The sequence below is a fragment of the Borostomias antarcticus genome, assembly GCF_949987555.1.
Source record: "Borostomias antarcticus genome assembly, chromosome: 3".
In the NCBI taxonomy this organism is placed as follows: Eukaryota; Metazoa; Chordata; class Actinopteri; order Stomiiformes; family Stomiidae; genus Borostomias; species Borostomias antarcticus.
In genome coordinates this window covers 14,810,667-14,833,316 of record NC_140236.1, presented here as the reverse complement: position 1 = coordinate 14,833,316, position 22,650 = coordinate 14,810,667, and the positions used below count along the sequence as shown (strand labels likewise).

Below are 22,650 nucleotides of genomic sequence, written 5' to 3'. Positions count from 1 at the left end.
CCACATTATAGAATAAACACTTGCACTTGGGGAATATTCATGATTGAAATAGCAGTTTACTCTTCCGGTCTACTAAAACTGGTCACACTCCAGTTCTTTCGTTAAGGGGGAGACTCAGTCTCTTTGATGTTATCAACAGGACGCCATTTCCTGTCTCCCAGGGTCTGTTGACCCAAGGCACCCTTGAACAAAGGTGGTTAGAGCAGCTTCACACTTAGTGGCCCCGCTCAAAAAGGGAGGGGGGGTAGTGGTGGAGTGTATCGGTGCCACAGTCCTCCACCCTGTTGGGGCATGCAGCCGCTCCGCTACAAGTGAAGTATGGGGACCACTCCGTCATCTTAGTGCAGTATGGGGACCACTCCGTCATCTTAGTGAAGTATGGTGACCACTCAGTCATCTTAGTGAAATATGGGGACCACTCAGTCATCTTAGTGAAGTATGGGGACCACTCCGTCATCTTAGTGAAGTATGGAGACCACTCCGTCATCTTAGTGAAGTATGGGGACCACTCAGTCATCTTAGTGAAGTATGGAGACCACTCAGTCATCTTAGTGAAGTATGGGGACCACTCCGTCATCTTAGTGAAGTATGGGGACCACTCAGTCATCTTAGTGAAGTATGGAGACCACTCCGTCATCTTAGTGAAGTATGGAGACCACTCAGTCATCTTAGTGAAGTATGGGGACCACTCAGTCATCTTAGTGAAGTATGGGGACCACTCCGTCATCTTAGTGAAGTATGGGGACCACTCCGTCATCTTAGTGCAGTATGGGGACCACTCAGTCATCATAGTGAAGTATGGGGACCACTCAATGATCTTAGTGAAGTATGGGGACCACTCCGTCATCTTAGTGAAGTATGGAGACCACTCCGTCATCTTAGTGAAGTATGGAGACCACTCAGTGATCTTGGTGAAGTATGGGGACCACTCAGTCATCTTAGTGAAGTATGGGGACCACTCCATCATCTTAGTGAAGTATGGAGACCACTCAGAAATCTTAGTGAAGTATGGGGACCACTCCGTCATCTTAGTGAAGTATGGGGACCACTCCGTCATCTTAGTGAAGTATGGAGACCACTCCGTCATCTTAGTGAAGTATGGAGACCACTCCGTCATCTTAGTGAAGTATGGGGACCACTCCGTCATCTTAGTGAAGTATGGAGACCACTCCGTCATCTTAGTGAAGTATGGGGACCACTCAGTCATCTTAGTGAAGTATGGGGACCATTCAGTCATCGTAGTGAAGTATGGGAACCACTCAGTCATCTTAGTGAAGTATGGGGACCACTCCGTCATCTTAGTGAAATATGGGGACCACTCAGTCATCTTAGTGAAGTATGAGGACCACTCCGTCATCTTAGTGAAGTATGGGGACCATTCAGTCATCATAGTGAAGTATGGGAACCACTCAGTCATCTTAGTGAAGTATGGGGACCACTCCATCATCTTAGTGAAGTATGGGGACCACTCAGTCATCTTAGTGAAGTATGGGGACCACTCAGTCATCTTAGTGAAGTATGGGGACCACTCAGTCATCTTAGCAGTTGGGACAACATCCAACAGAATCTGTACATGCAGAGTTAGGCAGATACATTTTACACAGAGAAAGAAAAGCACCAACAAATGCATGTAGAGCACAATGAGGCAGATGCCCACTGATCATCTTTTAAATCAACTTAAATCCTGCGCCATAGACACCATCCATTCCAAAGCCCTCCAAACCCAAGACCTGAGCCCAAAAGAGTCCACTACAGTTGGCACTGACACACTGATTGGTGCCCCCTCTCAGACACACTCTTAACTGGTCTTTGAAAAGCAGTGTTGGTGTGATGGTATTGATACATATATTGTAAACACTCCTCTATAGTCTTTAAATACTCATGTATCATTATCATCATCATCATCATCATCAATCAATCAATCAAAGCTTTATTTGTATAGCGCATTTCATACACAGAGGCAACACAATGCGCTTTACAGAGAACAAAGGAGGTGGGCAATGACCTGCTGTAGACACACTGCCAGCGGCACTGCCAGGAATTTGGACATTTCCTGAAAGTCTCTGGGTGACACTCTGAGGGTTCATGTCCACTAGGCAGTGACACGCCAACCCGCTTTCGTGAGTCCCCCACAATTGAATCGCTCGTGGGCGTGTCACTCGGGTTTCAATCCCCCGCCAAGACCAGCCTGCCTCAATGACTAGCGCCCGGTAGCTCTCACCTCCGTGGTGATGAAGTGCTTTGAGAAGCTGGTCAAGGAACACATCTGCTCCTCACTGCCCAGCACTTGGAACCACCTACAGTTCGCATCTATCTATCTATCTATCTATCTATCTATCTATCTATCTATCTATCTATCTATCTATCTATCTATCTATCTATCTATCTATCTATCTATCTATCTATCTATCTGTCTATCTATCTATCTATCTATCTATCTATCTATCTATCTAATCAATCAATCAATCAATCAATCAAAGCTTTATTTGTATAGCGCATTTCATACCCAGAGGCAACACAATGCGCTTTACAGAGAACAAGGGAGGTGGGCCCTCTCAACAAGGCGATCGAGCAAGCTCCAGGAGTATGTTCGTCTACCGGCTAAGAACATTTATAAAGCAATACATTACATTAAATTACATTTCAGAGTAAGAGAGGCTAAAAAAAGCATCATAGGAGAGAGGGCATCCTATGGACATGCTACGACATCCACAGCAGACACGGGGGTGTCTATCGGACTCTGGGAGGTCTGCTGGTGACAGTGGGGCATCCACTGGACCTGGTTAGAAGATAGGAGGGAGAGAGAGAGAGGCACTAGGGAGAGGGAAGGCAGAACAGGGTTAGTAGCACATAGAGCCATACAAACCACACAGATATTGAAACAGGCAACCTGGAGCAAGCGCCTGGAATATATTTGTCTAATGGCTAAGAACATTTAAAAAGCAATAAATTACATTAAATTAAATTTTCAGAGCAAGAAAGGCTAAGAGCATCAGGTCCAGGCCTAAGCCGGATGTGGACTGATGTGTGTCTGTGTGTATGTGTGTGTGTGTGTGTACTAAATACTACGACATCCACAGCTGACGGAGGTATCTATCAGACTCAGGGTGGTCTGCGGGCGACAGTAGGGCATCCACTGGTCCTGGTTAGAAGATAGGAGGGAGAGAGAGAGGCACTAGGGGAGGCAGAAAACGGTTAGTAGTATACTGAGCCATTGAAGCCACACAGCTGTCAGAACAGAACAAGCCTGTTTCAAGGTAACCAGCTTCTGTACACTACTTGATATACATACAGTGCATAGCAGGATAAATACCAATGTATACAGAGGATTCACAGGTAGGTTTGAGGCTGCCTTTCTGTGTTTCTAGGTCATAGCTAGTGATTGTAGGCTAGGTCGAAAAGGTACGTCTTGAGGTCTCGCTTGAAGACCTCCGTTGTTTCGGCCCTTCTTAGGCACTCCGGTAGGGTGTTCCAGAGGTTGGGGGCATAGAAACTAAAAGCTGCGCCTCCGTGTTTCTTGGTCCTGGCTTTTGGAACTGTTAAAAGTTCAGTACCTGAGGATCTGAGTGGTCTGTTGGGCATGTACTTAACAAGCATGTCTGAAATATATTCTGGTGAGTGACTGTGGAGAGATTTATAGACTAGTAATAGTATTTTAAAGTCTATTCTAGAGCTGACTGGTAACCAGTGTAGTGATTTTAAGGCTGGTGTGATGTGTGCCCTTCGTCTAGTCTTAGTGAGGACTCGTACTGCAGCATTCTGTATCATTTGTAGCTTAGAGATTGCTTTCTTTGGTAGGCCTGATAGTAGAGCATTGCAGTAGTCCAGCCTGCTTGTAATGAAAGCATGCATTAATCTTTCGGTGTCAGCCTGAGAGAGAAAGGGTTGCACCTTGGCAATGTTCCTTAGGTGGTAAAAAGATGTCTTTGTAATATTCTTGATGTGGTTTTCGAAATTAAGATCCGAGTCAAGTATGACACCTAGGTTTTTAGCCTGGCAATTGGTGTCAATTGCCAGAGTTTTTAAGTGTGCAGATAGTTTCTCTCTTTCAGCTTTTTCTCCAATGATCAGTACTTCTGTTTTGTCTTGGTTTAGTTGGAGGAAATTGTGTGACATCCATACATTTATATCCGTAATACACTAGACAAGGCAGTCAACCAAGCTGTAGTTACTGGGTGTTACAGAGATATAGAGTTGGGTATCATCTGCGTAGCTATGGTAGCTAATGTTGTGCCTCCTGATGACACTGCCAAGGGGCAGCATCTACAGGCTGAAGAGTAGAGGTCCTAGGATCGATCCTTGGGACACCCCACAGGTCATGGGGATCTTTCCTGAGCTATATTCACCGAGGGCAACGAAGAAATCACGACCGGTTAGATAGGTCTTATATATATTATCTATATATATATATCTGTCTGTCTAAGGATACTTCAGGTCTTCAGAGGAAAATATCTGGATACTTCCTACGGTGAGCAGTTCAGAGGCAGACTGCAGCTGGATCACTCACCATCAGAGACATCTCACTCAACAACACTGGAATTTATGAACCATCAGAGGAGGAAAAGTAGCATATCTGAACTTTATTCTAACTGTGTACTGTACCTTTGACTAAGCTTGACTTTCATTGAGTGGTTTAGATCAGTCTATCTCATGGGTTCCCAAACTCCATCAATGTGGGCCTCCCTTCTGAAAACAGTGACACACCCGCGCCCCCCCAACCCCCCAAATTTGTCCATTTTGCAAGGCAGCGTTAGCTAGCCCATAACGTTACACAGCTAAGTTAGCTCGGTGGCACATGTTGCTAGTTAACGTTAGGACGTTTTCGCACAATACATTCATGCCTGCGGGGGGAGGCTCTCTCTGCACTATCCACAAATTTAGGATACATCTCTCCCATTATTTATTTCAATCTTCTGACCTTTAAAATCACATTTCATTCATAAAAACCATAGACATTTAAAAAAATTAAAAAACATGTTTTTCCTTCTTTTTTTCTAACCATCCCTCCACGCCTCCCCTGAATTTCTTTGGGGCCCCCCAGGGGAGGCCCGCCTCACATGGTCTATCTGATTTATAGCCTAAGGCCAAGAAAGTTCAGAGCATCCTACACTTGTAGCAGAATTCTATAACACAACTGGCTTGGTGAATTTAAATGGTCATGGCAGAAGAATAATATAATAATAATAATAATAATAATATAAGTCCCACCAACGATTAGCAATACAGTGGGCTATCTACAGATAAATGGAACTGTTCAGAAAAGGAAGCCATGTCAATTGTGAACAGTTCATATTGTGAGCCACACCAGGCCCCACGTGGCTCCCAAACCCTTTGACGCCGAAACCACTCCGCCCAACACTGAGAGAGGTAGGTGAACACACTCACCGACATACATTATAATAACATGTCTGACAGACTGTTTCTATAAAGTGGTGGTCATTCTATAGACTGTGATGAAGGATACAGTGGCTGTGAGAGAATATGAGCTCTAAAACAGTCTGAGTGTTGATCATGAAACACTTTACAGGACATCTGAGACTATGTTCTAATGGACTGATATTCTGTATGGCACTGTGTGTGTGTGTGTGTGTGTGTGTATGTGTGTTTTTACAGTCACTGCAACATCCAACAGCCCTACTCCCTGATACCAGTTGTCCTGCTGGTTCTGGGTCTGTCAGTCATACTGGAAACTCAGGTCATCAGCCACTAAGGTGGAGTATGAAGATGTTATAATGGTCACTGTAACCTTGTCTTGTGTGATCAACACCGTTGAATGCTGGAGGCTACATGTGTTCCAGGGCCTTCAGTCAGGAGACCGTATGAATGTTGTCTGTTAGGTCTCTCAAGGAGCTTGTGGTGGTGATGGAGCCTCCGTTGAACTTTGACCCTCTGCCATCCTCGTGTCCAGCTCCATCCCACTCTGTGTCGTCAGCTGTCCCTATCAAGCCCCCCCCCATTTTTTTTTATTCTTGGCTCTCTGCTTTTTTGTCTCCCCACTTCTGCTTAGCAGCTATACCTAGTTTACTCTACATTCTTTATGAGCGTGTCTGCTAAGTGCTTATTGTGCTTTGTTATATGATTAACTTACTGTAAATATCCATACATATACTGTACAGGCAGGGATAGCTAACACATAATGGCCTACTCTACTGATAGTCATGTCTCTCCTATGAAGTATTTAGCCCACGTTTATTGCTCTGTAAATGTTCTTAGCCAATAGACATTTTCCAGGAGCTTGCTCAATCGTCAGGGAATTATTTTTTACAGCTCACTTTTTCAGTCCCTGGGTCAACAGTTTTTTTTCCTTCTCTGTGGAAAATGTAGGGGTAGGATCTATGTCCATCCCCCATTGCTCTCTGTAAAGCGCATTCCATATAAAGTTTGATTTGATTTGGAAGGTGGAGTAGTTTATTTGAGACCCAGAAATGGTTGAGAATGTGTTGTACCAGCTTTGTCCACCAGAGAGAAACGGCACACTCACTTTCAGCACTTTCTCAACGTCTCTGTCCGGACCTCTCCCTGACCACCTGAGATCATCACTGACTGTTGATGCTTTTAAAAAAGGACTAAAACTTTACTTTTTTTGCAGAGCCTTTTCTGACTTATGATTAACTCTTTGACTTCTGTTTTTATTGTTTTTGCTTTATTGTTTTTTATGCTTCTCTGTTTTTATTATCATGTTTTGGTCTCTTTGAGATTTGTTAATGTAAAGTGCATTACAAATAAAATGTATTATTATTATTATTACATTACATTTTACATTAGTCATTTAGCAGACGCTTTTATCCAAAGCGACTAACAATAGTTGCATTTAACGTAGGAAAAGCCAATGTATTACTACTTGCCAGAACTCACAAGTGCATCTTCTCTCTAAAACAAGTGACTAAGAGCATAATCTAGTGCTGAAGGCAAAGTGCAAGAATATCAATCTAAAGTACACTGCAATACAATACAATACAATAAAATACAATAAGTGCTTAGGAGGGAGGATTGTTGTAGTACTTCATGAAGAGGTGAGTTTTGAGCCTGTGGTGAAAGATGGGCAGCGACTCTGCTGTCCTGACTTCAGTGGGCAGTTCATTCCACCACTGCAGGGCCAGGACAGAGAAGAGCTGTGACCGCGTCGATCGACCGCAGGGGCCTCGGAGTGATGGGGCAACCAGTATTATAAACACTTTGCAATCAAAGCTTTCTCCTTCATTCTGTTTCTTTACAAAAAGAGGAATAAATTGTACATTGAAATGTTTTTTTTAATTAATTAATAAATTAATTAATATATCTATTTTTTCATATATATGTACAAAGATTCCATCAACACATTTTTTTATAGTTTGGTTCTTGGGGTAATGTCTACAGTGTTCGTTGAAGCTTTGAGACATCACAGCAGATTCTCTCTCAGGGTTGATGGTTCTCTTCTTTTATGGTAAGATAGGTCTAGGCACCTCTGAGTGGAATTTAAGATAAGTCTAAGCACTTCTGAGTGGAACTTTGTGGCCCCAACCCTGCTGTACTTTCCGTGTGGGCGGCATGAGACTCACACATACGCAGACAGACCCCCGCACCATGGCCCGGCGGAGCCCCTGCTGCAGCAGCGCCGAGCGTCTCACCATGGGCTCCCACTCTCACGTGTGGGAGGAAGTGTGCTGCGGCAGGAAGTGATGCGTTTGTGATACGGCCAGGAAGATGCCACCCTGAGAAGCGTTCACAGCAGTCATCCCTTCCAGATTCAAAGTCAACGTTACTTGCAGTATATACACTGTTCATACAAGCAGCATACAGTGCTTTACAGAATAAATCAAAACATTGTTAAAATAGTAGCTAAAAATAAGGAAATAAAACAGGACAGATAATTTATGGTAGAAGAGGATAGAAAGTAAGAAACAGTTAGGCTACAACAGATCAATATCAGAATAGAGATATGTAAAAGACGGAAACTAACGGTGACCACTATGACTGGCGCCTGCCGGAAAGTTGTGGAGATGTGGGGCGACGTAGTTTCAGTATGACTTATCTAACGCAAATATCAAACCTAAAACTGAAGATTATGCAGCTGTCAGGAAAACCAACACAGCCCTCATTGACAAATCAGCACTTTACTATACTTCTCATATAATCTTCTCCAGTGTAATCATGATGGCTATACAGAAGCACTTGGCTAGGATACATGTTTGTGTGTGTGTGTTTGTGCTGTGTTAGTAGGCTACTTTACCACACCCACACATCGTAGTGGGTGTTTGTGTGTGGGAGATCTTTATGACGCATGAAGTATTGACATAATTATGACCTAAAAGGGCAAGATGATGTGTGAAATAGAGCGAGAGCAGAGAAACCTTTAACATAATAGAGCGTGTGGGTGTGGAGATGACCAAGACAGACGCGAGCTCATCGTACACAGGAACGGGTTAGTTGACATTTGCTGAGTCATCTTCATGCCTTCCTTCTCACTCACCGTTGCTCAGCAGATTTCTTTCTATGAACAGTGAAGATGTTTAACATCCATGTGTTTCACATTCATTTGTTTACTTCCTTCCTACAAGGAGGGGAGGACACTGAATGGTGAGAATCAATGCAACCAGTTCACTAGATTAATCTAGTCAGGGGTCTGCAACCTGCGACAAGCCCCTCTCTAGTAGCTCCCTGGCTTTGTTAAAAAAAAAATATATGGAAATTAAAATAAATGTATTATTACTATTAAACACTTATTTATTACTCAAATAAATGGTCACGTTGGCATTCAAGTTTGCTAACTAGCTAGATAGCTGCAGACAGGCTAATCCAGCACAAATGGGTGCCTACAAATTCACAAGAATGCAGGAAATGACGGGTTTGACGCTCAAAATTCCCTGGGGAAGGGACTCCAGACACCCCCCTCCCCTCCCTGGGTGCATATCACCAAGCCTGAAAACAAATCCAGGGGAAACACCGCCTTCATTATGAGGATCAAATATGTTTTGGCTCCAGTCAGTTTTTGTATTTATTTTTGGGCCAAAAATGTCTCTTTTGATTGTAAAGGTTGCTGACCCCTGACTTATGGTGCATTCGTTTGTGGTCGGACGTGGCAAGTCGCAAGTGGCAAAATACCCACCTCCGACCTGTGTTCATTCGAGCTATAGCGAATGATATGACGATGATATGATATGATATTGACATCAGCCGGCAACTGGGGGCTGAGAAACATATCCGATTTTGCGACGAGGAAGTGCGAGTTCATGCGGCCTTTTATTTAATCATTCCTGGTAGCAAGTCGCCACTTTTTGTATACAGAGGATTCACAGGTAGGTGACCAATTTGCCACCTCCCAGTAATAAACGAACGCACCATTAGGACTTTCCCGATATTTAGACCTAGCCTACCTCTTCCCCATTGTAATCAGATGGTTCTAGGACTTCCCTGGTATTTATAGCTACCTCTTTCCCAGTGTAACCAGATGAGTCAAGGACTTGTGAGGTGCCTCTTTCCCAGAAGGATGCGCTGAGGAGGACGCTGATCCCTTCCTGCGATCAATGCAACCATTCATCACATGGGTAACCAGATGAGTGTCGGACTTTCCTGGTGGGCTTTGTGTTTCTGGTGATACATCCGAGGGGAATCATGGGTACTTTCAAAGTGAAGGGATGCTTTTCGTTTCAGTTTTCCCCCCCTGTTAATTGTCTGAGGCATCTGGGGTTTCCTCTTCTGTGAACCATTTAAGTAGTCTGATACTGTAGGACTATAGTATAGTAGGCTACTGTAGAACAAAGCAACAGCTGCTTAGCACATGGGCAACAGCTGCTAAGCACACGGGCAACAGCTGCTAAGCACATGGGCATGAGTGTGTGTCACATCTCTGCCCGTCATCCCATCGTGACTTATCAGTTTAGTGATACCAGTAGTAGGCTACATGACCTGATTTAGCCTCTTCGCCTGGAGCGCGATAAATAGACAGATTAGATACAGACAGACAGACAGACAGACAGACAGACAGACAGACAGACAGACAGGCAGACAGACAGACAGACAGATAGTAATGATCGCCGGATATTTTATGTTTCAGCAGAGGAAAAATCATAGCAAAGCATCCACCATCATCGACTTGTCTCCAAGACCTATTAAATAAGTAGGCTACTCAACAAATCTGAAAACAATCTTAACAATTCCCAAATGGCATAGCCTAATGCCATAATATCTGTCAAAACATTATGTAGCCTAAATGTCTGGAGAAACTGGAGAAAAATCATACAGTATAACGTATAGCCTACTTTCCAGTGGAAGGCTCGATGCCTCTGCTGTTTCCAGAGCGAAGGTTTCGTAAGGTTTGAGGGGTGAACAGTTCCTTGAGGTAGGCAGGGGGCAGTGCCGTGGATGCACTGAGTAGAGAGATTTAAAAGGGTTGCGCATTTCAGCCTCTTCTCACGCCACACTTCACAATTCTCACGCAGAGAAATCAAAAATCTCTGTTAGCACCCCCCCCCCACACCACCGTCGCCAACTCGCCCGAGAATAAAATTTACGGGAAGGGGATAAATCTCACTCCAAGCTTTTGGTCAAACTTGGCCAATTCTAGAATAGACGGGAAGCCAGTGTGTTCATAGCCTATATCCGCACTCTCATCGGGATCCTAGCAGCGCAGTTCTGAATGTAGGCTGGAGCTTATGGAGCCTCGGGATCCCGATGAGAAGTGCAGTAGCCTAGTCCAGCCTAGAAACTGTTAAAAATGAAATGAAGCCAATTAGCCAAGCAATGTCAGATTCGGATCTTTATTTGTCACATATCGATATGCTACTGTATTAAAATGGCAGTCAAAATGTATTTCCTTGTCCCGCGCGACTATAGACTACTAGGCAAAGTAACGTTATTTCATAAATTGCTATATTTTGTGTTGGTATTTTCTGAACTCAAGATTCAAGTAGGCTAGGCTAGCGTATCCAGTGCTACGAAACTAAAACACGCCCCCTTCAGATGCTGTAGCCTACTACATAAGACATCACTGTCAGTCATACCTGCATAGTTGTGAGCTGACTATGAGCGAGGGGAAGGGAGTCTCATTGTGTGACGGTATTGATATATATTTTTAAATACTTACTTAATATATGTTCAAGAGATAGCTTTGTGGTACAGGTAGTGTACATGGAGTGATATAATTAATTGTGTGTGTGTGTGTGTGTGTGTACCTGAGAGAAAGACAGAAAGAGAGAGAACAAGGACTTTGAAAGTAATTGAGGTGCATTTGATTTGTTACAGTTGGCTGATAACTGAGAGGACTGAGCAATTGCACTGGGTAAGATAACTGATTAATTGAATAATTAATTGATTCATAAGAGTGTGTGCAGAGTGTAGTGTGATAGATGAGCGATGTTTTATACAGTGTGTGCAATGTGTGTACCGTTAAGGTATGTGGAACAATCAGAGGTTGTGTGCAACTGGTGCAGGGGGTATCGAGTTTGTGGGAGGGGGGTTGTCGTGGGGGGGGCACAAGCCTTGTTAATGAGTCTGTAGGGATGGCAGTCTACAGCCGATCACCCTCTCAGGGGAGTGGATGATGCGCTGCAGTCTGCCCTTGTCTTTGTCTGTTGCAGCTAATTAAGAGAACATTTTAGAATTTCCAAATTCTCAATTCAAATCTGTCTTTAAAAATGTACAGCCCATTGCGCTGTAGTGAAGAATGAATTCCACTCAGTCATCCTACAGTATACCTGCTGGGACAAACATTCAACACAATCTTTACATACATACATATAGATACATTTTACACATATACTGTAGAAAAACACCAACAAATTAGGCAGATAGATAGATACCCACTGACAATTAATATTCAAAAGAGAGCACTGAAATGTTGTAACCACCTTAAATCCAACCCCCTAGACACCATTCCAAAGCCCTCCAAACCCAAGAACTGAGCCCAAAAGAGTGTGTCAGTTGGTGCTGAACTGCCCTCTCTCAGACACACTGATTGGTGTTTGGAAAGCAATGAGACTGGTCAGAGTAAAGAAACCTACAGTATTTGGAACATTGGAAAGAAGAAACTAAAAGCCAAAGTAGATTAGAATGGTATCTGGCCCTAAAAAAAGACTAGGAATTGATAGAATATCGCTCAACTCTCAGAGATAGAAAGCAGAGACAAGATCCTAACAAAGTACAGGTCAGTGACCACAAATTGGCAATCGAAAAAAGTTGACATAAAAAATAATATACGACGACGCAAAGCTACATATACACAAACATTTGGATGGTTTTGATGTTAATATACTGTATTTTATTTAATGTTGTGTTATTGCTTATATTACTGTTTTTTGTGGATTGTAAATATTTGCTAATTTGATACTTTGGCAAAATTGTTCTCAGAGCTTTTCATTTTCAATAATGAACAAAATTAAGGGTGAAAAAAAAAGATAAATGAAGTGCACTCCAAGTATTGGACAGTATTTGAAAATGGTATTGGACTGAGGTCTGTGTATTTATGGAAGAGATTTTTGCTTTTTTTCGGGGGCAGATCTCTAAGGGTATAAATCCTAAATGTCCAGTTTCTATCTTTGTGTTTAGGGTGCTGGTCCTGATCCGTCTGGGGCCCAGAGGACTGTGAGACGAGACCATGGTTCTGATCCTCCTGGGGTGCTGTCTCTCTCTGCTCTCCCCTGGTCTTAGCAGGGCTGATGAGACGGAGATAGGCTGTCGTTCGTGGACAGCCTTTCGTTCCAGAGACGTGTGCTGTGAGGCGTGTCACCCTGGTAAGTCTCTCAACACAACGCTTCTCTACAGTAGTAGTGCGTCACCAGGGATCCCTCTAAAGCAGATCTAGTTAAACTATTGCTCCTTACAACAGGGCTTGGATTTAGAGTTCACAATGGGGCTACAACCAAAATCGAGGGTTAGGGTTAGTTGGTTATACATTCTGCTGACTCAGGCTCAGTGCGCTCTTTCCTAAGAATAATCACTGTATCATTTGTATCTCCAGCGGCAAAGAGTTCCATTTCCTCTTTGGTCGTTTTAACCCAGTGACCCAGATCTGTTTCTGCGGTTTGTGCCAATATCACATCATAGAGCTGCAGTCAGGATGAGGCGCTGCTGGAGATGTCTAATAAATGTGGAGGGGACTCCAGACTCCGCCCACTATTTCTACTGATCTTATTGTTCAGCGTGTCTACTCGTTCAGTTGTGGTCAAGTGCCCACAGCACCGACAGCAGACTCGTTTGGTCCTCAAGTCCAGATTATTTCTGGGTAATGGAAGACTGTTTAACAGACTGAGGTGGTTTTTTTTGGGGGGTGGCTTACGACAATTACACAATATGTATTCTCTCTGCCCCCCTCCCCCCTCTCTGTGTCTTTATGTACATGTATGTTTCTGTATCTGTATGTACATGTATGTTTCTGTGTGTCCGTATATACATGCAGGAAACCGCTTAGTGTACAAATGTGGAGAAGATCCCAAAGCGTTGTGTACTCCGTGTGAGGACGACACCTTTACAGAGCACCCTGCGGAGTTCTCGTGTCAACCATGCAATCAGTGTGTAGGTACGGCAACACCTCCTCTGCTTTCTCTGGACCTGTAGTGTACAGTATGCACCCTAGGCTTGTCTCAGATTCTACCATGGAGTGCATTCTTTCACTCAGATTGCCATGACTTATGCACGTTCACACTGTAAATATTGTGTGTGTGTGTGTGCGCGTGAGCAGGTTCCCAAACCATGAAGAAGGCCTGTACAAGCACCAAGGACACAGAGTGCACATGCATAGGAGGGTACAGATGTGGTGATGGACGCTGCACCTTCTGTGTCAAGGAATGCGGGAAGGGTGAAGAGCCCACGGATGAACGTAAGACCCACGATTCAAACATCCACGATCAGCAGACGAGTGTAGCCAACTCTACAACACGTGGGAAATGATCAGTGGTTCCACCAGTTTTAGTAATTAGTACTTGCTAGTATTAATACTAGTACTTGATGTTTATCTACGCAGGGTCTTGCCAACAGTGTCCCTCAGAGACCTTCAACGACCAAATCCATCAGAAGTGCAAACCTTGGAGAACCAGGTCAGCATAATTTGTTGTAAAATTAAAGTAACTAGTAAATATTAGAAACTGGAGTAAAATGATACATTGGTATTCCTTTCTCTGTTCCAGCTGCCCCCATCCAGAACACATCGTGCGCAATGGAAACGCATCCAGGGACCACGAGTGCAGCAGCAGTAGAAACTCAACCCCCGCTGTGGTCGTGTTGACTTCGAAAAAGACCGAGCCTGGAGTTGGAGGAGGAGGTAAATTCAATTCCATTCTCCCTCAAGGTAGAACTCCTCCTCCTGACCAGGAGAAAGATCTAATTTGCATACGTACTGTACAAGCAACTTTGTCCCCCTCTCCCTGTCTTTTTCCAGAGAGCACAGCGGGTTTGGTCGTCGCTGTCGCCACTTTGCTCCTCGTTGCCGTGTTTCTTCTCACCGTCATCAGCATCATCTTAAACAAAATAGTGAAAAAGAAAAAGAAAACAATAATTCGAACTGCAACTCCAGGTAACCAGTTCCTCATCGCTAAGGCCCAGAGTTCCTCCTAACCATGTACTGTAATTCGAACTGTATTATTTTATTTTTTTGGGTGGGGTGTGGGGGGTTCTTTCTCAGATATATTGCATTCCATCAAACTGTAGTAGTTTGACATTTCAAACAGTGTTCCTGGATATGACACCTGAGTGTCCTGTTTTGACTGTCCCCCCCTCCACCTCTCAGACGAGCCCTCAGACGAGTCCTCAGACGAGCCCTCAGACAATCCCCGGTCTCTGGTCAGCTTCCACGAGCCCGAGCAGGAGCAGGGCAGCAGCTCAGAGACCCTGGCCTCCCAGGAGTCCCAAGCCCCGCTCATCGTGTGAACCGGACCAGAGAGGGACAGCTCCACGTCCCCGTGTGGATGGGCAGTGACTGGGTGGACGCCGGTTCTGGTCACGCTATTCTCTCACGGCGCGCCTCCTGTGGGAGCTCTGAGTATTCTAGCTCTGATCCGCCTCACCAAGGCTGTCCCTCTGGCACCGTCCTCATAGTTCTGTCTATGCTTTACTACTTCCTACTTTGTCAACACCTCTTCGTTCGTCTGGCAGCATACCTTTTCAAAACTCCTGAGGTGGCGGATATACGTAGATAGGCAAGGCTCACACATCACTTTTTATGAATGTTCATAAGTAAGATGTATGTCAGCCAGAAGATTGGAAACGACATCATGCAGAGGAGGGGAAATTCTGAAGGGGAAGAACACGCCTGTCTGCCCTGAACTATCTCATCAGCATGTCAAACATCAAGGGACTGGTGTAGGATGGCCAGCGCCAATATTTACATACCCTAACCACGCCATCTCCTGATGTCATATCTGCCATTCAGATCGACATATAGATATGGCATATGGCCTTAGTGTGTGACTAAGAGGTTCACACGATGTCCTCATTCCGTGGCTATAAACTGCTCTGACGTTGTGGTTGTGATGTGAGAGGGAGGTTGTGATCTGAGCCAGGCTCTGTACAGTACCTTGGAGGTGGGAGTATAAAAACCCAAGCCCAGCTCTTTCAATAGTGTGTGTGTGTGTGTGTGTGTGTGTGTGTTTTTGCCCCTGTTGCCTACGTCATAATCAGCTCTGCCCTTTCCTGTAAAAGCTCTTATCGCGCCGTTTATAGTGCGTGGAAAGCGAATTTGAGGGCTATAAATGTATGATTGCAGAGGAAGTTTCAAACTGCCTTGTTGGACATGCCATAAGAGACCTATAGCCTCTAAAATTGAAACACTGATTGTTATAGCGTGTCATTGCACAGGAAGTTCCAAGGTGCATTGCTGGACATGACATGGAGAAAGACTTTGGGTCCAGGTCAGAGAGTTTGGGAACAGGACAGATAGAGAGTTTGGGACAAGGACAGAGAGATAGTTTGGGACCAGGACAGAGAGATAGTTTGGGACCAGGACAGAGACGTTATTGACTGGTTTGTGGGGTCCTCTGGCGTCAGGGTGATCCGGATTGCTCCCCATAATGCTTTGCATTATCAGGAAGAGATGAATCAGGAAACTCCTGGTGGGGATTCTCTCATGAAGGGGATTCCCCGCCAGGCACACCTCTTTCAGGGCATGAGAAGAGTAAACAGGCTGTTTGGTAACGAGCCAAAGTAAATGTCAGGAGGCTGTTGTCTGATATCAAGAGCACTGTTTTCCTTGCATGTCTCTGGTTAAGCAAACATCAGCACTATGTGTGAATCCTGCAGGGCTGCTTGTGGAGGTGTGTGAATATGGATGTGTCATCAGACCAAAGAGCATGAATGACATGATGTGGCATGTAATCAAATAATAATAGTAATAAACATATGCACTCCATTCATTGACTCTGTCAGGTTGGCACCTATGTACGCACGCACACACACGTACGCTCACACGCATAGCATTTGGCAGTGTTCCATATGGAAACAGCCTTATCAGTAGTTCCACTTCCACAGACACTGCACTCGTCTGAACCCCAGAAACATCTCCCATTCAGGGGGCTGATCTCAAGCCTGTGCTGAGGGCACAGAATGGAAATGTTAGCCCACACGTAGTAGTACCGTAGGCTACAGTAGTGTGAATGTGTCACAGCATGCTGATGTGAGTCATATGACATACAGTCATACAGGCCTCTCTCTCTGTGAATGACGAGTCATTGTGATGGATGATATGGTGCACTTCATCTGAATGTCCAGTAATTCCTTTGCACGCTAACTTTGCTTACTGTTACTGCTGCTGGACTGTGTCTGCCCCCAGGTGTAGTCTGCGGCCACTTTGTCTCTTTAAAAAAAAATCCAAATTAAAAACTTGTCTTTTTAGTAAAGCCTTTAGAGTGGTCTAAATTATTTTCTTTTTTATCGATTTGTTTTCTTTATGATCTTGTTGCTTTTATTGAATTGTTTCTTCATAGGATTGTCATTTTATTTGAATTCCATTTACAATGACTGTTTTTGTGTTTTTTTTACTGTGTATCATCTCTTATTTCATGTTTTATGTAACTACATTATATCTCATGTAGTTCTACTGTTTCTTATTTTTTGTATTTTAATCTGTTTAATTTTTCAATGCTGCTCTGTGACTATATCTCGGTAAAAAAAGCACAATATTCATTTTAATTGAAATTAAAATATGTTGACTAAACAATATGCTATTTCATGTTTTGATACATTTATAAATGAACACAACTACAGCTACAGTACAACTGCATTATGTTTTTTCTGAATTCCTCTAAATGTCAAATGAGAGACATTGAAAAAGACAACCAACTGTGAAGAGCTATTAATAACCTCAGACAGCTGGAGAGTCCTAAGCTCTACTAGAGTTAGTCATCACTTTAAAGGTAAGGTAATCCCTTATGAGTCATTAGGGGCAGAAGTCAAGGTTAATAAGGTGGTTTCACACTGTACTGTACAACACCAGTGAAACACCTGAATATACGACCAAAACGGAAAGTAGAATTGTGTGACCCTAGGCCTTGATATATAACTGTAAAAAAAAACATCTTTGGAGAACAATGACAAAAAACGGGTGCATTACAGCAGTCATGTGATCAATACTATTCAATACCAAATAAATGTTATCCAGTTAAATGAACTCTGAAATTATACTAAATATCTAACAATACTGTATATCACAAACTAGTATACTGTATGTGTGCTTACACATTAGTCATGCAGAATGAGATGATACATTTCAATCAAAATAAAAGCACCCAAGTATTTTGACTCAAATAACAGCTGGTGGTGGGGAATTAAGGACTGTTTACTTCATCCAAGTTGTAGATTACTAGTGACGCACGTTCCTGTTTTGTGAGAACAGATATGCTGAACTGTAAACACTACAGATCAGAGGCCCGCTAGAGTACAGTGAATAACCCCTTGGGCTGTTAGGTAAATAAGCACTTCTCTGGTCATTTCCCAGTATTCCCAGCCACTTCATTTCAGAGAAATCATATGATGTGTAACATCCCTCTACCCCCAGTTTCTCTCCTGTTAAACATCCCTCTACCAGTCTCTCTCCTGTTAAACATCCCTCTACCAGTCTCTCTCCTGTTAAACATCCTCTACCAGTCTCTCCTGTTAAACATCCCTCTACCAGTCTCTCCTGTTAAACATCCTCTACCAGTCTCTCTCCTGTTAAACATCCCTCTACCAGTCTCTCTCCTGTTAAACATCCTCTACCAGTCTCTCTCCTGTTAAACATCCCTCTACCAGTCTCTCTCCTGTTAAACATCCCTCTACCCTACTCCATCCCTATACGCTGAATGAATGAATGAACTTGGGGGTTTATCATATTTCCCAAACAAGTACTTAAATTCCCCCAAAATAAGCAATAAAAATGTGTCCTGATTGAAAATCAACCCTTTCTTAACAACACTGAGGTCTGCTCCGATCCAACTCCTTCAGATCGGCCTTCACTAGGTTACTGTAGGAGCGCCAACCGTCTACTACACACTGTAGTGTGTACAGTACACCCTTAATTACAGTACAGCAGCCAGGGACACTCCCTAGCTGTACACTACACAGTCAGACACCCTCTAGCTGTACACTAACAGTCAGACACCCCATAGCTGCACACTACACAGTCAGACACCCTCTAGCTGCACACTACACAGTCAGACACCCTCTAGCTGCACACTACACAGTCAGACACCCCATAGCTGCACACTACACAGTCAGACACCCTCTAGCTGTACACTACACAGTCAGACACCCTCTAGCTGCACACTACACAGTCAGACACCCCCTAGCTGTACACTACACAGTCAGACACCCTCTAGCTACGATGAACAGCATTCTCACGTAGGCATTCCCCTTATCCAGCTGGGAGAGGCACTTCAGAACAGTGGATGTCAGAGCAACAAGGTGCCGTTTTCTTGGGCACTGGAATGACGGTGCACCTCTTGAAGCATGTGGGGATCACAGACCGGCTTATAAAGAGATTGAATGTGTCTGTAAAGACCTCTGCTATACTGTAGCTAGTTGGCCCCTGAATTATAGGCAGCTATCGATGCTCTTAATTTAGTACGGACCTCACCAGTAACCCAGGGCTTCTGATTTGTGAATGTCCGTAGATTGATTGTTGTACATGTGTAGCCGGTGACAGAGTCTGTGAGTTCATTGATGTTGTCCTCAGCTGTGTCTTGGAACATCTGTCAGTGGTGGATTCAAAGCAGTCCTGGAGAATCTGAGTCAGACTCTGCGCTCCATTGTTGGATTGCTAGTGGAACTGGTTTATCCTGTTTGAGCTTTTTATTTGTAAGGAGAGAGCAGAAGTTATCTGTTATCTAATCTTTATGGGGCACGACCTCACCTGTTCATGGAAGTTATTTGTCATCTTATCTTCATGGGAGAATACCTTATTTCCATGCCTGTGACATATTCAGATAATACCTGTAGCCTAGACATTAAAACCATAGTGAAAGATGTCAGTCATATAATGATGCTGGCATGACGTCAGTATGACCATCAGTAGATATTTTCACGCTGTTTTTACACCTTGTGTGGAAATAAGACTCCACGGCGAAACTCTAGAGATGACTCGCCGCCTCCTCCACGAGGCTCCAGCCACGCCTGAAACACGCCTCTCGTGAGACGGCTCTGACCTGGTGAAATGGGCCTCACGTGAATGTCTCCCGCAAAGATCTGGAACAGCCTCCCTCCACACATTAGACACTGATAGCCTGATAGCCTTCATCTTCATCCAGCCTTGTCCTGTTTTGTGTCCTGTCCTTTTATTATTCTGTGATTATGTGCACTTTATTCTGTTTTCTGTTTTAGTTTATTTTATATATTGTACAGCACTTTGGTGCAACTTTGGTTGATTTTAAACGTGCTTTATAAATAAAGTTGACCTTGACCTTGACCAGCTGCTCTCACCAGACATGGCAGCCGAAATGAAAAGCAAGAGGTTCCGCAGCCTCAGTCACACACAGGTGAGGTAAGCGGGGCGGCCCAGGGCTAATCTAACATCCTCTAACCTCCTGAGACGAATCGACGTTCCACACTCATCCCTGGTGTGCTGGCATGGTAGAGCCAGTAGTGTGTGTGTGTGTGTGTGTGTGTTTGCGCGTGTGTGTCCCTCACCCTCCCCAGCAGTCTCTCCTCCTCCTCCTCCTGCTCCTGCAGGCCAGCTCCTCATCCTGCTGCAGCGACCCAGACACGCCCCCTCAGACCTAAGCGCCACACCTGTGGGAGGAGGGGCGGAGTCAGGCAGGCTAGCGCTGATGGGAGGGGCGGAGTCAGGCAGGCTAGCGCTGACGGGAGGGGCGGAGTCAGGCAGGCTAGCGCTGATGGGAGGGGCGGAGTCAGGCAGGCTAGTGCTGATGGGAGGGGCGGAGTCAGGCAGGCTAGCGCTGATGGGAGGGGCGGAGTCAGGCAGGCTAGCGCTGATGGGAGGGATGTGTGAGAGCTGGATGGGGGTGGTGGTGTGAAGTCATTTGCATTTTCACGCTTTTTGGTGAAATGAGTCCAAATGAATTGGAAGGCAGGGGTATTTCCTGATCACATCACAACCAGGAAAAAGTCCTGGCTGTGGTAATACAGTGATGATACATGAAACAGCAACATCTTGTATAGAGAGAGAGACGTCAGAGAACATAACAATGAAAGGTTGAATTACGACGGGGGTGAATCAAAACCACTGAAGACACCATTAGTGTGACACTGTCACCACAGGACCACAGGGTTACCACAGGACCACAGGGTTACCACAGGACCACAGGAAATTTAAGAAAAATACCCTCAAAATGAACAGTGGCTAAACAGAAGAGCAGATAAAGTGGGGTTGAGGTTGGAGGTTCTCCAGAGCTGACTGATGACTGCGTGTGTATGTGTGTGTGTGCATGTGTGTGTGTGTGTGTGTGCATGTGTGTGTGTGTGTGTGCGGGGTTGAGGCTTGATGTTCTCCAGAGCTGACTGATGACTGCGTGTGTGTGTGTGTGCGTGTGTGTGTGCGGGGTTGAGGTTTGATGTTCTCCAGAGCTGACTGATGACTGCGTGTGTGTGTGTGTGCTCGCGTGTGTGTGTGTGTGTGCATGTGTGTGTGTGTGTGTGTGCGGGGTTGAGGTTGGATGTTCTCCAGAGCTGACTGATGACTGCAGGAAGCTGAGAGGAGCAGACGGACACACAGACAGAGGCAGGGGGGCGGAGCCTGGCTGGCCCCTCCTCTGCAGGTCGCAGTTCAGGGGTTACCTGCTCCTCTGCAGGTCACAGGTCAGGGGTTACCTGCTCCTCTGCAGGTCGCAGGTCAGGGGTTACCTGCTCCGCCGTGTCTGACTCGAGCCCTGGACGAGGCCTCGCGGCTGCAGAAGCTCCGGCTGCACCGCGGGACGCTCCTCTCTCTCCCTGCTCCTGCTCCTCCTCTGAGCTGTGGGCCTTCTCCTCCTTGTGCCCGTGCCAGTGTTTGCTTTCGCTCCTCCTCACCCTGCGCTCTCCCCTCTCCACGCCCGCCCCCCCCCACCTCTCGACGGCTCCTCCTCCATCTCCCGCTGCCTCGCCTCTCTGTACCATCATCATCATCATCATCATCATCATCATCATCATCACCACAGACCTCCTCCATTCCCTCACTTCTCCATGGTAACTGCACCTTGACAGGTGTGACCCTCTGGGAAAGCCCTCTTTTGCGATTGGGTGTCGCTCACGGAGACAACGTCACTTCCGCGGTCGTCGTGCGCAACGAGACCGTCCCCGGCCCGGCCCCGGCCCGGCCTCTCAGCTGCAGCGACCCGCCCCTGAAGCTCGCGGCCACGCCCCTTTCTCTGAGGGCGTGGTCAAGCATCTCCCACACTCGGCTGCTGCGGTCGCCGTGGCGGTAGTGCCCGGGCCCGTCGTGAATGCGTCTGTCCTCGCCCTGTCTGCGTCTTGATCTCGGTGTCTGTCTCCATGTCTCTGTCCTGTCCCCTGTCACAGTTACCGTCTCTCAGCCCGTGTGACCTCAGCAACTCCCTGTCAGAACTGCTGCTATGCCAGATCTCAAACTCCCTTCTGCTACCCCTCTCCCATCACCTCTCTCTCTCTCTCTCTCTCCCACTCCTCCACCTCTCCTAAACCTCTCCTGATCCCCCCTGTCCACCTCTCTGTCCCCCTGTACCTCTCCCTCCCTCCCTGATACGTTTCCACCGTTTGACCAGAGAGTCTGAATGTTGGTGGGCGGTGGAACACTACCCCCTGCTGGCGGCAGACGGGCGGTGCTGTTCTTCTCCGTGGTGAGTTATTTATCTATACTGTGTTAAAAGCTGCAATGTTTCAAGGGGAGACACCCCAGGTGAATAGGAAAAAAAAATTATTTAATAGGTATCACCATCAAACTCCCCCAGTTTGTTAGGTACATTAAGGAGCATCTTTTTTGTATTACAAGTTTTCTGAAATGTTATGGATGAATATGCAAATTATTCATTATATGCGCTAATTTGCATAATTCGGGACATCAATTTTTAAAATTGGTTCAAGCCAGATTCAAAATTCTTGTTTCATTTTGTTCACATATCCATATTCAAAACTTTGTCTAGAAGGGATTTTTTATATCTCTTTTCTTCACTTCAGAAATCAGAAAATACTGTCAACAGTCATGTCAACAGTCAACTAAACAAGACCTGTTTAGTTGGAAGCCCACTCACCACGTCAAGGTACATGCCACGAGTGGGGTTTTATTAAGACGAGACTAGAGAC

The 22,650-nt window shown here is 45.2% G+C and overlaps 1 protein-coding gene across 2 annotated transcripts; it reads left to right on the top strand.

The window, feature by feature from the left end:
• Window positions 1–10,992: 10,992 nt before the first annotated feature.
• On the top strand, window positions 10,993–16,955 carry tnfrsf9a (tumor necrosis factor receptor superfamily, member 9a). 2 transcript variants are annotated; one of them, XM_084436457.1, is made up of 9 exons: window positions 10,993–11,026; window positions 11,221–11,257; window positions 12,523–12,707; window positions 13,373–13,492; window positions 13,655–13,792; window positions 13,937–14,009; window positions 14,100–14,233; window positions 14,351–14,485; window positions 14,699–16,955. In XM_084436457.1, exons 3-9 carry the CDS (start codon window positions 12,572–12,574, stop codon window positions 14,836–14,838), a joined length of 876 nt encoding a protein of 291 aa, XP_084292583.1. In that variant the 5' UTR covers window positions 10,993–11,026; window positions 11,221–11,257; window positions 12,523–12,571; the 3' UTR covers window positions 14,839–16,955. The 2 variants fall into 2 exon arrangements, with proteins under 2 accessions (XP_084292583.1, XP_084292582.1); XM_084436456.1 differs by having other exon boundaries at window positions 10,994–11,034.
• The last annotated feature ends 5,695 nt before the right edge of the window (window positions 16,956–22,650 follow it).